The sequence below is a fragment of the Anabas testudineus genome, chromosome 19 (assembly GCF_900324465.2).
Source record: "Anabas testudineus chromosome 19, fAnaTes1.2, whole genome shotgun sequence".
In the NCBI taxonomy this organism is placed as follows: Eukaryota; Metazoa; Chordata; class Actinopteri; order Anabantiformes; family Anabantidae; genus Anabas; species Anabas testudineus.
In genome coordinates, this window is record NC_046628.1 from 13,290,623 (window position 1) to 13,307,176 (window position 16,554).

The window sequence follows — 16,554 nt, forward strand, 5'->3', positions numbered from 1 at the left end:
GCCAGACTGGACTCCTCAGCTCTCCTCTTTTCTTAATTGTTCTTTTTTTTTTTTTTTTTTTTATCCTCTGATGATGTCACTTATCACTCTAAAATCTTGGCACATTTTACTGCAATTGCTTCCTTACACTTTTCGTACAGTATGGCCGAGGCAAGGCATGGCAGATTGCTCATGACCTTCCCTTTTTAATGATACAGCAGAAATGTGACAGAAGTGTGCTTTTGAAAAGAGAAAAACTGTATATTTCTACAAAGGTTTTTGGCTTGCTGCCTTTCGCATGTGGGTGTCCTGTGTGGTTATATCTTATAATCTGAGGGGATACACCTTCAACTGCTTTCTAATATATACCAAGCTGCTGAGCTGCTTGAGTGGTGCAGACCTCATGCTGTGGGTCATCTTGACCTTTGACACTGATCATTTTCTTGAATGAAGGAGGAAATATAGTTTTTAGAGAGCACATGAAGGTGGTAGTCCCATGCTGTCACAATTATCACTCTAATTGCTTTCTTTTTGATAGAAGATGTAGCCAAATTAAATGCAGGTGTTTTTGCTCTGAACAATTGGTTCTCCTTTCCTTGGTTGTGGAATGATTTTTTTTTGTTTGTTTGTTTGTTTTTTTATTTGTTTGTTTTTCTTTGGATGCTGCATGGCCAGGCCAAATTAGAAGCTGCATATCGATGCAACAGTCAACTTTAAGGAGCATGAGTTGTTACTTGACATTGTTTGCTGCTGTGAATGCTGTACCCCTTATCTTTACTCTATTTATTGAAATACTAAGCCCTCTTTTTCAACCCTCCCCTCTCTCCCCCCTTTCCCCTTTCCCATTCCCTTCCCATTGGAAGGTAAGAAAAACTAGATAAGATTTGTGGAACCTATGTGTGTCAGTAGAAAATGAGAGAAAATGAAGCAAACACAGTTGAGAGCTTTAGGCTGAAAAGAAAAGTGACTGGGGCCCTTAAAGGAAATCAATGATTTACATTAACCTAGCTCATTGCCATCAGTCCTGGCGGCTGTTTGAGTCTGACTATCACTCTCTTTGTAGATCTGCTGGGGTCTTCCAGACAGGAAATGGATTAAGGAAGTTTACTTTGCTCTCAGGTTTCTCTTTATCCCCAGATGGCAATGAATTGATTATAATGCGAATGGGCTTAGCAAAGTGTAGCAACCTGGACAGCCAAGGAAAGAAACACCCATGAAATCCATTAAATGCATGTTATCCTCTGGCAAAATCTAGACTTACAGTGGGGCCCTTCAGAATTTTCTTTATTTTTGCATAAATATGACCTAAAATGTAATCAGATTTCCATGTGAACTACAGGTAACCTAATTAAATAAATGTGACTGATGTATTGACTGAATTAAGAAGAACCCACTACTCCCTAAACGGAACACCACTGGCCATGTATGGTTTACTCAAGGCCATGTGAATAAGGCTTTTAGAGAAATCTTCTGTGGACAGATGAGACCAAAGTAGGCAAAAATACCCCAAAGCTTATGTGCAGGGCTGATAAATGGTAACTTGAAACTCTTAGTTGAATCTACTCAAGTGGATCATACCAGTGCCACACACAAGATTCATTAACTCACCACAATAAATAAGAACATTTATGTCTCGTTTGTTTAATTGGATCCCTTTATCTAGTTTTAGAACTTGAGTGATCATCTGATTAATTTTAGGTCACATTTATGCAGAAATACACCATTGTATTTTGTTAGACTCAGGTAATTTATCTACAGTATAACAAATTATAGATCCACTCAGATGTGGGGTTTTTCAAGAACAGATTGGCATTGATACAGTAGAACTCAGTTTTCTGCCTGTTTCTCTCCCTTTCTATCCTCCTCTTTTACAGCATGCAAAAGTTTACTCAACAAGAAGTCAGATTCTGCTAAGGTAAGGTTGTCTCGTCACCTCTCTGCCCTCTTTTGTTCTTCTTCGTTGTGTCTTGTCTCTCCTAAGTTAGCTGACCCCTGTTTTTTTCTTCTGTTCCTTTTATGTCTCTGCTCACTTTCTCCTCTCTGTTTTTTTTTTTTTTTTTTTTCTCAAGCTGTACCTCTTTCATACAGTAATGTTTTTCCAGAGTTTAGTTTTCTGGCTCAATTTTACTACTTATTTCTATAGTGTATTATACTTCACTAGCTTCACAGTTTCCTATTTTTAGATCTCAGAATTGCTCCACGATTTCTAGAAACTCCTGTTTTAACTACTTTTCTTATAGTGGTTCCAGTCACAACTCTGTGTATAATTATCAGTCAATTATTTTTCTATGATGGTTTTATTGTTTCACCTTTACTTGGCCTCTGTTAGAGGATTGCTGCTCTCTCTTTCCGAGCAGTCTCCATCATTCTTTGCTGCTGTTAAGCATCTATTCCCTCTCCTCCTCCTGCCTTCCTCTATTTCTCCTCTGCCCCAGGGGTCTCTCTGTGCAGTTAAGTGGCAGAGGCATAGAGAGTTAGTGAGGCAGTAAAAAGGATGATCTAGAGGCCATTCTATGGCACTCACCCTCTCATTTACCCTGTTAGCTCGCAACAGCCTAGGAGCCTCGACTAACATTAGCCCCATTCCCTAAAAGGCGTGTAATTCAGAATTATCTGTGTGTGTGCGTGTGTGTAACGTGTGTTCACTGTGAGTGTTTGCGTTCTCGCCCCAGCCTTCTACCAACAACAGTAAGAACAGTATAGTGAGCGCCATCAATGCCCTGAAAGACACCAACATGGCAACCAACGCCCAGATGGTACAGTAGGCCGCCTCAGTGTCGGTTACCGCCTTTTAACACACATCCCCACCCCCAGTAGCTGCATAGTAGCCTGGTTGTGCATCATCCTCCATCACCATAGTCGCTGCTTGTCATTCTTCATCTACCATCCAGGAGGTGTTACACCGTAACATTCCCTGTTCCAGCAGTACCCATCCTCTGGCCATTGTACCTCCCATAAAATGTGTGGAGTGCACGGGTTCTTTAATTTTAAATCAAGCAGATAAGATGCTGGAAATGACTTTAAAAATTCTTGTCATTACTTTGAATCTCAGGCTGCACGTGCACATTTTTAGATTATCCAGGCGCATGAGCTTATCTTCAGGATTATGTGCCTCTAAAGTGGCAGCACAGAGATCTGTAGAGTCCGGGTTCAGTGAGCTACAGCTGCTGATACCTAAGTAGAATTTTGTCTTATCATACAATGGCCTCTGTGGTTTTCTCTGTATATAATCCTTCCATCCCATGCTTAACCACCTATCCCTTTGATTTTCCATTAAAGGCAATGCCTAATATCTTCATCTAAATTTTCATTTGCTATTGCAACCATCTATTTCATTCTAACTTGTTTATCTCGCCACAATTAACACCCCCAACTGACATCCTTACCATACTGCCAAACTTAATCATTGTGTTCTCATCTAGTATTGGCATGTTATAATTATCAGATGCTTTGCAAGCATGCATTACATATGAGATCTTGTATATGGTTTGGTTTGCACTGGTCTAATCTAGTAGTGCTTCTCAACTGGTGACGCAAGACCCCAAAGTTTAGGTTAGGCTGGGTAAGACGGCAACAACTCTGTATTAATATTAAATTACATTTTGATCACAAACAGAAATAAATATGCTAAAGGAAATAGCTGTATTACATCAGATAAAATTAAACGATTAAATAATTTGTCTGTCACCAAATCTGTCTACAACTACTCTGAATACCTGTATAACCAAAGGAAAACGCCATAATGTTTCTAGTAGCAGCTGTTCCTTTCTCTGCTTTATACTAGTGTAAATCTAGGGATCTCTGACAGGTTTTTCTGACGTTTTTTTTGATTGCTTTAGACCACATGATTAATAATTTTTTAAAACTTATCTTAAATGATTTAGTTGCAGACATTTGTAATATGACCAGGGACTGTTATGTTTTCTACTGAGCTATATATTCATTTTGAAAATTATTTTTTTCTTATAATTGGTTATATTAATAAAACAGTTTTTCCACAGTTTTATCATTAAAATACCATTGTAGTGTTATATAATAATGGTCCTCATACAGTAAGTAGATAACAGAAAATGAAACCACAAAAATCTTTAAAGCACAAATGACATGAAGCCACCCGTTCTAGCTTCTTTATTACAAATAAAGATTCACTATTAAAGAGCATAAACCATTTGACTAGATAAAATTCTAATCTTTTACCTTTTCCCTTTTCTGACACATCATCTATTAAATAAAATAAAGATTAATTTATAACAAAAATAACCATTATTTGCAGCCCTGTATGATGACATCAGCTTATCCCTGGCCCTAGCCATGACAATTTAAGAGCATTAGGTGTCAACACTTGGGTAAAACAGAGGGCCAGTTGAGAGGCACTGGTGGTTCAGAATTTCAGACTGACTGTTCTGTTCTACACCACAGGAATCTCAGAGCACAGTTGTGCACAACCCTCCTGATGGAGTCAAGGTAAGTTTTGTTTTTTACCTATCTCTGGCAGCCCTAGTATTACACAGCTGCTTCACTTTCAGGCCTTACGGACCAGACACTGGCTTAATCAGTATCTTTCTGTTCATCTGTGCACTCCAGGGATCAACAGAGAGCAACGCCACCAATGATGAGGAGGAAATGAAAGGTAGGAAAGGTACTAAAGTCTTTTTCCTGTACTTATTCTCTCTCTTTCTCTGTCTCCCATCTGGTGGCGTTTGTGTATTTGACAGTAGTGACTGGCAGGTGTGCTGAGATACATGTGTCTCTCACAATCTTGACTGTGTGCCTGTGATGTGTGTGTGTATATATGTATTTATTTATCGTGTGTCTGGCTGCGTTTTGTGTGTGTGTGTGTGTGTGTGTATGTGTGTGTATGTGTGTGTGTTCTAGCGGACAGTTCGGCGCTGAGTCAGAGCAGTGCCACAGAGGAGATGCCCCCACTTCTGCCCTCACCTCAAAGCTCACCTGCCAGTAAGTTTATCAATGGCAACCAGAAGCTATATGGTCGCCCCTGGCAGGGACCTAACACCCCTAACCCACCCAACCACCCCCGACTCCCACCCTGGCTTTTTTTTGTCAATGGCAATGACGTCTTACATCTTTGAGCTCCCTCACTCTGATCCACCAAGCTTTTTTGAGGGTTCCCACTGGTTTTTGTATATAATTAACGTATAGTTTTGTTTTGTTAGTTTTTGTTTTTATTAATATATTCAGGAAAAAGCAGAAATGAATTAAGCTAATGTCTGTGAACACCATTGATTTGGATAATACCTCATATTTGCACTTATTCAAAGGACAATTCTGATTTAATGCAACTTGTAATAAACTGAAGTTTTATTTTAACAGGGATGCATTACTTAAAAGCATTTTACAACTTGTCTTACACACTAATTGCATACACTAATTTCCTTCTGCTGGATATCTGTTGTCTATTTGTGCTCAGAACAAATTTAAAAAGATAAAAGGGACTCATTTTTTAGGATATAGGCTTTTTTGTTATGGGAAGTCATTCAAGACAAAGATATTGGGGTTTTTCATCACCGTCACAGTGGGAACCCTGAAATTTATATGCGTGTGTGTGTATGTGTGTGTTTCTTGAAGATGACTACATCTATCCCCTTGTCCTCCTAATGTGAAGGCTCCAGATGGAGGAAGCCTTGCTTATCTTGCAGCTGAGTGTCCTACACCGGCTTCCCAGTCTGACAGGCCCTGCTGCCTGTCTGACTTTGCTGGAACCATGCACACCATAGAGCATCTCGTTTATCTTTGTCCTCACATTTTCTGCTCCATTCTCCTCTACGCCAATGCGTTATACTTTATGTTCTGTATTCTCCTGTTTAATTTCAGTCTTCATTCAGTTCTAAAACACCATTATTCGTTACTCTCTCACAAAACAATCTGCACTCTGTACTCTAATCTTTCCTCTTGTCTCTTGACCTTTTGTCCTCATCCTGCTGCTCTTGTCAGACACACCTGCACTAAAGAACAGAACAGTCTGATCTCTTTTTCCCACTCAACTGCTTCTTCCATTCTCCACTCCTGTCTTCCTCCACGAACATGCTAAGTTTTCCCACAGGCATAACATGAACTAATAACAAACAATAGTTTCGATCCTCTCTTTGCTGGTTGATGCAGTTCATCAGAGGAGGCTTTGTTAATGTTTATGAGCATTAAGAGTAGAGTAGATGTGATCAGAGCAGGCACTTAAGTGACTTCCGCATTACACAGCATCACAATTGGAGCTGCATTGATCTTGCTTCCAGCTGCCATCCTGTCCTCATGTTACTCACCTGCATGTTTGTCATAAACCCAGTACTGTTTATTTCCTGCTGATTTTACTCAATACATCATCTTCATCTCAGTTTTGTCCCTTTTTTCTTGTTGCTTGTTTAACTGCATGAACTGCGTGATCCTGCGTTTTGTAGATCATCACATGTACATTCCTGTCATTTCGTCATCCATCCATGTTTGTGTTTTGCTGACCATCCGATGTGTGTTTCAGTTCCACCGCATGACGTAAAGCGCATGGCATGGAACAGCACAAGCAACAGCTCCTGCCCCGACTCTGAGCTCTCACAGTCCTCCATGCCTGCTGCTCCACTAGGGAGCAACACTGTCGCTGCTAAAAGCAACACTAAGCAGAGTAAGAACATATCCTGACTAACTGACCTCAGCTTTCCCTGCTGTCTACTCAATATGGCTGTTGCACACTAAAGTCTTGCATCTCTGAAATGGTTTGCTCACGAATAAAGAAAGCAGGCTGTAAATGAAGTCCAGCTCAATTATTATATCAACTACATTTATCCAACAGGTTGCTAAAGAGTTAGTCTATATTGGAAGCAAGGGATAAAGATTGTAGATTTTTAACAAGGTTTAAACTCTTGTTAAAGGAATGGGCCAGTGTTATTCAATATTCTTATTGTCAACAAATCCCAAGAAAAGACCAAAATCAAGATTGTTAGTCAATCTCTCAAAGCTTTTAAGTTCTCTCTTATGTTTGTGGCAATCAGTCCAAACCTCCAAAGGCGTAAATCTTTAAGAACACAAATTTATAGAGTCTAACAATGTTGTATTTGTGATTTGGTATAATATTTTCAGCTGTGGATGAATACAAATGGTGCTCTTAAGATATCGGATTCATTCAAAATGTGTGTGTTTTTTTTAATGGTTTAGTTAGAAAGGAAGAGCACAATGATGGAAGAAATAAAATATATCAGGCTACACACAGTACTTAGTTGGTTTTGACCTTTTTAATGGGATGTATTGACAACAAGCAGATCCAGAATATCACTAGGCTAATCCTTTTAAAAATGTGTTTTTGTAGTTGGAACAGTTGAAATGTTCAAACATTTTATTAGGGTTCATTGGGTCTTTAGAGTTATGTGTTGTGTGCTCAAATGTTTTTGGCATTACAATACTAGTGAAAAATATTGATGACAAATAAATGTAAGGATCATTTTGCAGGGCTAAGGTTTTATTTTAAGGCAGATGGTCTGTATGACACGATTAAAACCCTGTTTGTTTTATGTATCTTAGTAAATCAGGTCAGACACAGTTGCTCCACATAGTGTTCCTAAGTGGGTAGAGTTTGTTGATTAAAAACAAAGCTAAAAATTTCCAAAAGAGATCAGGAGTTCAGTTCATACAGAAGAAAATTCAGTTGTGATAACAGGAGATGTGATCAAAAGCTCTGAAAAAGGCAAGTAACTGCCCCTTCTGTGGATTTTACAGAATCAGATTTTGTTGCAGTGACCGTGTTTGCTCACACAGAAGAGAGTAGTGTTTAGTCAGTTTCTGTGTTGTGCAGAAGGTGAGAATCAGAGTGGCAGTGACGAGGTCGAGTCACAAAAAGGAAGCTGCTTTGGATCGAGTGATGAGGGTAAGAAGTGTTGAGCTGTAGCGCAGAGAGAGAGAGAGGAAGGCAGGAGCTAAAGTGATAAGACAGAATATCATTAAACAAAACCACATAGTTAATTGTTGTCTCACTATCTAACTGGCTTCTCACCACTTAACATGTCTGTCTCTTTCTCTCTTGTTCTTTCTGTAGCTCGTAAACAGGAGATCATTAAGATAACGGAGCAGCTCATTGAAGCAATCAACAATGGAGATTTTGATGCCTACACGTGAGTATAGCTGCATGTGTAGAATGAAAAACCAGTGGATAATTCAGACTCTTCTTATCAGATAAAATACAAGATTAATACTTTCTCATAACTCTGTTTTATAATGTCTCTGTCTTTTTGCTCACTCTTTCTCACCCACCTCCGTTTCCCTCTTCTTTCTTAGGAGGATTTGTGATCCTGGACTCACCTCTTTTGAACCCGAGGCCCTTGGGAACCTGGTGGAGGGCATGGACTTTCACAAGTTCTACTTTGAAAACTGTGAGTCTCCTCTTGTACTTAGACATTTCACCTGTTTGTTTGATTCTGCTACCGAATACCAGCTGGATGAGTTTTTATCTCAGGTACAATTAGCTCCTAAAAGCTTCAGAAAGTGTTTATATGGAAATAACACGTAAATTTACCATTTTTATCTTCCTTTGAAAACATCATCTGAAATGTCCCAATGTGATAAACAACAGTGTTAATGTTATACTACCAGCTAGAGCGGCAGTTTGTTTTATTATTAATTAGTTTTCCACAGACGATTGTTATCATATAAAATGTCAAAATCTGTTCTGTCCAAATAAATGTTATAATATCTAAACCCAAAGATATTCCGTTTAATATTAACATAAATTAGAAATTTCCACATTTATAAGCATTTTCTGTTGCTTTTATTCATTTATTCAGTGTAACTGAACATATTTTTCTGTCTGTTAATTTTATCCAGTGCTGAGCAAGAACAGCAAGCCCGTGCACACCACCCTGCTCAACCCACATGTGCACCTGATCGGTGAGGATGCCGCGTGCATCGCGTACATTCGGCTCACACAGTTTGTGGACTCCACAGGTCGCCCTCGTTCCAGCCAGTCAGAGGAGACCAGGGTGTGGCATCGTCGCGACGGAAAGTGGCTCAATGTTCACTTCCACTGCTCAGGAGCGCCTGCTGCACCACTACAGTGATCAGGTACTCACTCATCATTAGAATAATATTCTACATATACTTGCTTTACGTTAAAGCAGACATCTGATTATAATAATTGAATCTGAATTACCAGCTACACTGAACTGTTATTTTACAGCAAAGATCACAAATGGTTTTGTTCTAAGTTTGAGGTTAAAGCCACAATCTAGTATGTGTGTTTTTTTTTTTCTTTTTTTTGGACCACTTTAATTTGAGATCATAATCTAAGTACTTCTTCAAAATAAAACTTTTCTAATCTTTGTATTTTACCTAAACACAATTGAAAATATAAAGGTGTATTTCTTTAATTTAGAATACTATTGATGTTAATAAAACGTCACCAGCATTAAAAAACCTTATATATCTTGATCAGTCAAGATTCAGTAGTCAGTTTGACAGTTTTTATTCTTCTGGGGTTTTTTTCTCTGATTTTTGGTCGAGTGGAAGACCCCTGTGTTTACATTTGAGTCACAGATTAAAGAACAGGTACTCAAGGAGTTGTTCTCATATGGAAACAGCATTACCAAAAACTAGGGCTGAAAACACATGAGTGGTCAGATGATTCGAAAACAAAAATGATCTGAAACACTTTATTTGTATGTAAAACCCAAAGTGAAGAAATGTTCAGGTCAAGCTGGGGTCATGTCAAACTATTTCAGCCACAGCAGCCACTAGTGACGTGTCTTGCCAAAAGCAAACTGATTTGTTCCTCCTCTGCTCCCCCCCCAGTGGTCCTGAGCCTCCAGTCTACTGGAGTGTGTGTTTTGGGGGGCAGTGTTTTTCAGCGAGCGTGTTTAAGAGGCACGTCCTCTGCGTGGATTGCCAGGAGCCCGGCCGGGCGAGATTGCGTCCCTTTCCACGATACCAACCAATCCTGTCCCTCCTTTAACCTGCTGGGGGCTGGCTGAACACAAGACACCGCCCCCATGGGATGATGCATGCATCTGGCGCCTGATTGGAGGGCGCATCTTTGCCCTCTATCCCTCCCCTGGCAGCCATCTTTTTTCTGCCCGCGCAAGATGAGACGTCCTGGGGGAGGAGAGGATTTACAGTTGAACTTGTGACAGTTTATGAGTATGAGTTATGAATATACTGTGTAAATTATGACTAGATGTACCAGAAACCACCAAAACCCAACCAAGCATTTATATTCACTATCTTACAAGGGAGGAAGAGAGAGGAGTATGAAGTTAGCAGCTGAGATTTTGGACACTTTTTTGGCATTCTAGGGATTACTGGGTGTAAAGTGCTGATTACCCAGGGGTTGATGTTAAGATGTAGGGAGATTTTCCCCAACAGAATCGTAGAGGGAAAGAAAAAAATCAAGTCAGCTCAGTCAGAGAACTTGACGACGAGAGAAACTTGATATCAAAAACACGAAGCACCAAAGTGTAGAACTTTAGGCTTTTTATGTGTTTGTGTATTCGTTTGTGTGCTTGTTTTACGACAGAATGGAAAATTGTGTTGTTGTGGATTAGGGCGGGGTGTGGGGCATCTGATTTGAGGTCACATGTTTTGTTGTGTTTTAGCGTTCTGTTCCCTATGCGTTCCTGTGAAAAACCGGAGCCTTTTTTAGTTTTTGTCTGAATGGTTCTATATTCAAGGCTCCTTTTTTAACGCAGCTGAGTTTTTAAAAAAGAGGGATTTTATTTTGCAAGTTTAAAGCTAACCTTCTGTTGTGTCTGTATGCAGTGGAGGAAGAGAGTGGGCCAGGAAAGGTGTTTTAGCATGTTAGCCCACCACCTCTGCCTCATTCATCCTTCCTCACCCTCTTTCTCTCTTTTTGACCATTCCCTCTTTTAACACTCCCTCCTGCTTCTTTTATCTGCTTTTGCAAGGGCCTGGTTTGTTTATAATCACTGTGTAAATACAGTGTATGTATAGATATATGTAGAAATTTGTAATATATGTACATGTATCTAAGAGACACTCATCCTGTGCATCTTGGCATGGGAACCACCCCATGACCTCTGTGATCCCAAATCTATTTTAGGTGCATAATTCCCCTCACTGGTTTGAATTTGCTGAAATTCTCCTTAAAATCTTGGTACCTTTTGATTATTCACAACAACACAAATACACACAGTTGTGTAGGTGTAGGCTACCAGCTCTACTCCCATGGCCGTAAGACTGTTTTCTAAGATGGGAATAAAATAAATAAGTTTAAAAAATAGTTTGAGCCCTCTGCCCAACAGCTGAGATTTTAAATATGAAGACCTTCATCATAGTGTCCTTAACTCCTGATCCCACAGTGCTGTAAGCTGTGTCTTCATATCATATGCACAAACGCACACACACACACGCCTGGTGGTGTGTTTAGGCTTTGTAACATATCTGCACCACTGCTGTGTGACCACGGCGCCACCCTTGCTGTGCTGCTTAATTGTCTCCATCCATCCACGACAGTTGTATCTTAAACCCCCCTCTGATATCTCCGCCCGTGTATCGAGTCCCTACTCTTGAGATGTTTATTTGTACCCCTCTCTGTTGTTTCTTTGTTCCCGTGTTACTGGTTTGAGTTTTTTTGTTGTCGCTGTTGCTGTTAACTTGTCGTTTGGTAAATTGCCAATCTGCCAAGCTGGAGTTCTGCACTCTCCCTCGCACACAAAGAAAGGGAAAAAGGGAGGAAGTAAAGACGACACAAAAAAATACAGCTCGAGTGATCATGGATTGATCAGTTTTAGAATAAATTGTTAATGTAATCTACCCTTGGTGGTTTTAAATTGTGCCTGCTCAGTTGAGAGGAGTTTAGAAAGCCAGAGAGAGAAAGAGTTGGTGTTGGTGTGCAGGTTTTGTGACCTACACTGTTTAACCAGAGCGGGAGACCTAGTTATATGCATGTTTCAGTTACGCATTTCTACCATGTACCTACCTGAATAAGGATGGAGACTAGTGTTAATATATATTTGCATCTTTTGAAATAAGAATTTCCTCCATCCAGAATGTTGAATAGGTGACATGAAAAATATTTAAAAAAAAGCAAAATTTCTTTTAAGAAAAAAAAAAAAAAAAGGATTCAGGAGCCGTAGCTTGGTATGAGGCCCTCGATGTTAGCGTTTTCCCTGCGTTGTAATGATATACTATTGGGCTGCGCTTTCTCCCCCAGCCTTCACATGGATGCTGGAGTTTTTTTGCATGATCATAATGTACAATGAAATACAACCATGAATTGACAACTATCAAGTGTTTGTCTGAGTGTTAGTTGGTCTTCATCATAGCTTTGTTATTCTTCGAACTTGGATCTTGAAAGTATTTAATAAAAATACTATTTCAGCACTGGTTTGCCTCTCTCGACTTATAATTTCATTAAGGTTTGTTACCACCTTTCCAAGTCTGATTTACTTGTTTTTACCAAACTGATATTTTTACTGTTTCTCCAACAAATATCTCATTAGGTAGGAATCTGTTCCTTGGAAGTATGCTCCATCCATCCTCAGCCTGCCAAAACGGTAAATGTTTTTACCCCTGGGTGCTTTTTAACATCCTCGTTTTAGGACTGATGGTCTGTCACACTTGGTGCCACATACCTACTGTTCGGAAAAACAATATCTCCAAAATATCAGACCTTTTTTAGCATGATTTCTGTGTGTTTTTGACATTTACAGCCTGTGCTTTGCGAGGTTTTCATCTGCAGTCTCACCCAGAAATCACTAAATTTGGAGCGAAGAGATTATGCAACAGCACAACATTGATTAGTCATGCCGAATATATGCTCGTGTAGCCTCTTGTCCAATTTTAGGAAAGAAAACTAGTCTCAGGTGACATTTAGGATGAAGACCTAGGATACTCTGGATCCTTCAATAAAAACACAATATGTGGATCGGGTCTGAACACCACCCAACTCCACAGCTGGCATAATATTTGCCCTCCATATTTGCCTGTCATCACATAACTAAGTCAGATTATGCCCCAAATAACACTGCATAGCCTCAAGGCCATTAACATGCTCCTAGGATAAAACAATCACTGCTGTCCATTCAACAGCTCCTGCATTATACCGACTCCCCACTTCAGTCCTTGTATTGTCTTAGCGCTCTTATTTTAGCTGCACTGTGCACAGTGAAGTGTTGAGTAATGCTGCAGCGTTATTTAAAAAGGTTTTATGGTGTTATTTATGATGGGCCCAGTTATTTTAAGGAGTGTGTGTGTGTGTGTGTGTGTGTGTGTGTGTGTGTGTGTGTGTGTGTGTGTACCTGGGATGTAGGACAGCTCCCCCTGGTTCCTCTGCTTTCTGTGTGATTAATGAAGAAGAGCTCAGCAGTTGGTTAACTTCGACACTCACAGCTACTTTCTCAAAGACATGCAAGACCAGAGAAACTCTTGAGGAAATATCTTGTTAGCACTCTCTGACCTCCGTCTCCTTAATGTCAATTAAATTAGGAGAAAAGCTGACCCAGAATCTTCTGAAGTTAAATTACTTTTGACTTTGTTGAAGATGTAAAGGACAGGTTCCCTGTTGTTAGAGCTTATAAAAATGTTTTATCAGTTATAACACAACCTTTATTAGTCAGTGTGACCCTGCAAAAATCATCTGAATGTATTAATAGAAAACAAGGTAACACAAACCCTGCAAACCATGTGTTCTCTTTCCTCATACCGGTTTCTGAAAAACCTGCAGCATGGTGGCTAAACTCTGTTGACAAGAATTTGCCAAAGAGGACTAATAAAGTATCAATTATTATGATTGATTAATAAAAAAATATGTCCAGTGTGAGAAATCTGAACCCATAACTTTGCATGTTCCGGTATAAAATATCTATAAACTTTCATTTGGCCATAAACGATAAACCTTTCATTTGTAGTGGTGCAAATGTCAACTTCACTGATAGACATGAGGAATAAAACCAACCACTTCTCATGCTCATTTCTCCAGCTGTGAGTAAAGTTTTCCTGTGCACACAGTTCAAAATTTGAAATATGTTAGCAGCGGTGCATAATGTCATTTTAAGGTTTAAGTGTGCCACAAAGGATGAAGAAATGACCTTGGCAACCTGGGTAAAGTTGGGCTGTCATTAAGATTTAACACTTTTAAATCTTTGGGTGAACAAAAAAAAAAATGTGTGTGTGCTGTCTTGTGTGTATTCAAGTACTGTTCAACCCCCATCTTCCTCTCAGCATCGCCAGGCGTCCATCAGAGTCGTGGTCATATCACAGTGAAGCACAATAATATTGTAGTGAATTATTTTCTATTCCTTTATGTGGATAACTGAAATATGTTTGTATTTATAGTCCAGTCTCTCGAGAATAACCACTGATGGACTTCCAAAATATCACAAGTCTTCCAGTTTAAATTACTGAGGCAAACACAGTGCAGTATCATCCGGAATGGAGTTGAGTTTCTACATTTCTATCAGTTGATGAAAGCATGCTCTTAACAGCTGGATGCTCATTGACACTACTCGTCATCTCCCTGTGATACAATTTGTTTTGTCAAATGGGAGACAGGGAATGAAGAAGAATTGAAAACTAAACTGCAAATGTTATCAGGAAACACTGCAAGAGGGCTGCTGTAGTGAAAGGCAACATTTTTCATTCTCTAAGTTGTTATATATCTATCTATTATCAAAAATAAAAATGAAGAGCAGCGCTATTCTGTATTTAAAACTAACAACAAGAAAAGAATGACTGTGTAGCCAAGTCTTACGTGGATTAATCCTGTACTTGAAGTGGCACAGGAAAGACTAGAGGGCTAAACCGACCCCAGAAGGACATGGAAGTGGTCACCTGAGAGCTTCTTCAGCTCTGTGTATATTTGCTAATTTAACACTCAAGTATCTAAATGAAGCCCTTGTCTCTCCTTTTGCCCACTGCTTCTTCTAAATCACCAGAACATGCTCTGATCGGCCTCCTTCAGTGGATACCTGCACACTGTCTAAAAGGTTTCTTTCTAAACGCCACCAGGTATTTGACCTCCTGGACCTTGTGTAGTGTCCTCTTGACAATCTGGTCTTCTCTGAAGGTTGCTGAGGGCCAGTTTGTCTTCATGGTTGAACAGAATTTGCAGATGTTAACTTTGTTCTTGTAAGTGCAGATTTCACAGGCTTTGTCAGACCCATCAGCGCTTCTTTCTCGGGTCCCTTGTAGAAGCTGTTGCCACATGCAGTGGGCACAAGCTAAGACCTCCAGACAGACAGAGCACTGAAACTGTTGTTCACACAACAAACTGCTGCAGGAAGCCATGCCTGCAGCGTTACGTAAACCACAACGTTACTTCCTGGAAAATATGTCAGCTTTTGTTTTTCATCTTTCAACTCAATGTGTGAGCCTCTGTTTTCTTTCCTTTAATACTCGTGAGCAAGATTAATTTAGTTTCACTCTGTTTTCAGTGGACTCCAGACACTGAGTTGAAGGTCCACAAACAAAGGACAACACTATTCACCGTACCTGTTCTCCTCACCTGAGTGTGGGAATACAGCCCAGCTCTACAAACAAATTAAACAATGATGCAGCAATTATCCCTGTTCAAATGTCAGTTTATATTTAGTTCATCCTAACTGAACATCTTGCTCTTGCTTTTACAACACTCCTGCCACCCCATATGTTGTAAATTCAGTGTTAGACGGATGGAATTGAACCCTTCTCATGCCTAACTCACCTAAATATTATGGTTAAGTATTTGTACTTGTGTAATATCGATATTTGGACTAGGTAAGTATTCTTACTCTTCTTCAGTTTGAGGTACTTCCTCATCAGTATCTACTTTTGACATGTCTGGCAGTTTTAGATTTTACAAAAAGCTATAATCATAGGTAGTTTAAGCCTCAAATATGTATATATGAGTTAACAGTTAAACTTTGCAGCACCTTCACCTGACATAACCCGAACTGCTGTTAATACATCTGTAATAATTACAGTCATTAGTTTGACACCATAGTTAATAATACTCTAACCATTGGACCATTCAGCATTATGAGTATTTATGTTTGATATTTTAGATGCCACACTGCCCATCCCAAACAAAGTCACCACCTTGATTTAACTAAGCAAACAGGTAAGAGCCTCCCACTGGATAATTATTGTACAGGTGATTATTTTTCAGCTGGCAACAAGTTATTTCACCCTAACTGATGCAGTGAGTAGCTTCTTATTTCTTAAACAGCCATGTCAGAAGACATCCTGTGGTTATAGAAAAGATGTTAAGATGTTTCTGAAGGGTCAAATTATTAGTATGAATCAAAAAAAGAAAACATCTAAGGAGATTGATAAAACTACTTAAACTGGGTTAAGAACTGTCCAATAGAAGAAAGTCATGTGGTCTGATGAGTCCAGATTTCTCCTGTTCCACAGTGATGGAGCATCAGGGTAGGAAGAGAGGCAGGTGAAGTGATGCACTCATCATATCTACTGGCTACTGTACAAGCCTGTGGGGGCAGTGCTATGATCTGGGATTGCTGCAGTTGGTCAGGTCTAGATTCAGCAACGTTATGTGTCCAAAGAATGAGGTCAGCTGACTACCTGAATATACTGAATGACCAGGTTATTCCCTCAATGGAGTTTTTTTTCCTGATGACACGGGAATATTAC

The 16,554-nt window shown here is 39.6% G+C and overlaps 1 protein-coding gene across 16 annotated transcripts in view; it reads left to right on the top strand.

The window, feature by feature from the left end:
• Positions 1 to 12,309, top strand: part of LOC113156738 (calcium/calmodulin-dependent protein kinase type II subunit gamma) — a 33,432-nt gene extending 21,123 nt beyond the window's left edge. For 2 of the 16 annotated variants that reach the window (XM_026352014.1, XM_026352016.1), the window contains 10 exons: positions 1,854 to 1,894; positions 2,652 to 2,735; positions 4,399 to 4,443; positions 4,564 to 4,618; positions 4,855 to 4,935; positions 6,467 to 6,607; positions 8,012 to 8,087; positions 8,251 to 8,345; positions 8,797 to 9,033; positions 9,760 to 12,309. In XM_026352014.1, coding sequence (XP_026207799.1) covers positions 1,854 to 1,894; positions 2,652 to 2,735; positions 4,399 to 4,443; positions 4,564 to 4,618; positions 4,855 to 4,935; positions 6,467 to 6,607; positions 8,012 to 8,087; positions 8,251 to 8,345; positions 8,797 to 9,029 — 851 coding nt within the window. In that variant the 3' untranslated portion in view covers positions 9,030 to 9,033; positions 9,760 to 12,309. The remainder of the gene's footprint in view (positions 1 to 1,853; positions 1,895 to 2,651; positions 2,736 to 4,398; positions 4,444 to 4,563; positions 4,619 to 4,854; positions 4,936 to 6,466; positions 6,608 to 8,011; positions 8,088 to 8,250; positions 8,346 to 8,796; positions 9,034 to 9,759) is intronic. The other 14 variants (XM_026352021.1, XM_026352025.1, XM_026352017.1 and 11 more) reach the window with 10 other exon arrangements.
• Positions 12,310 to 16,554: the final 4,245 nt, after the last annotated feature.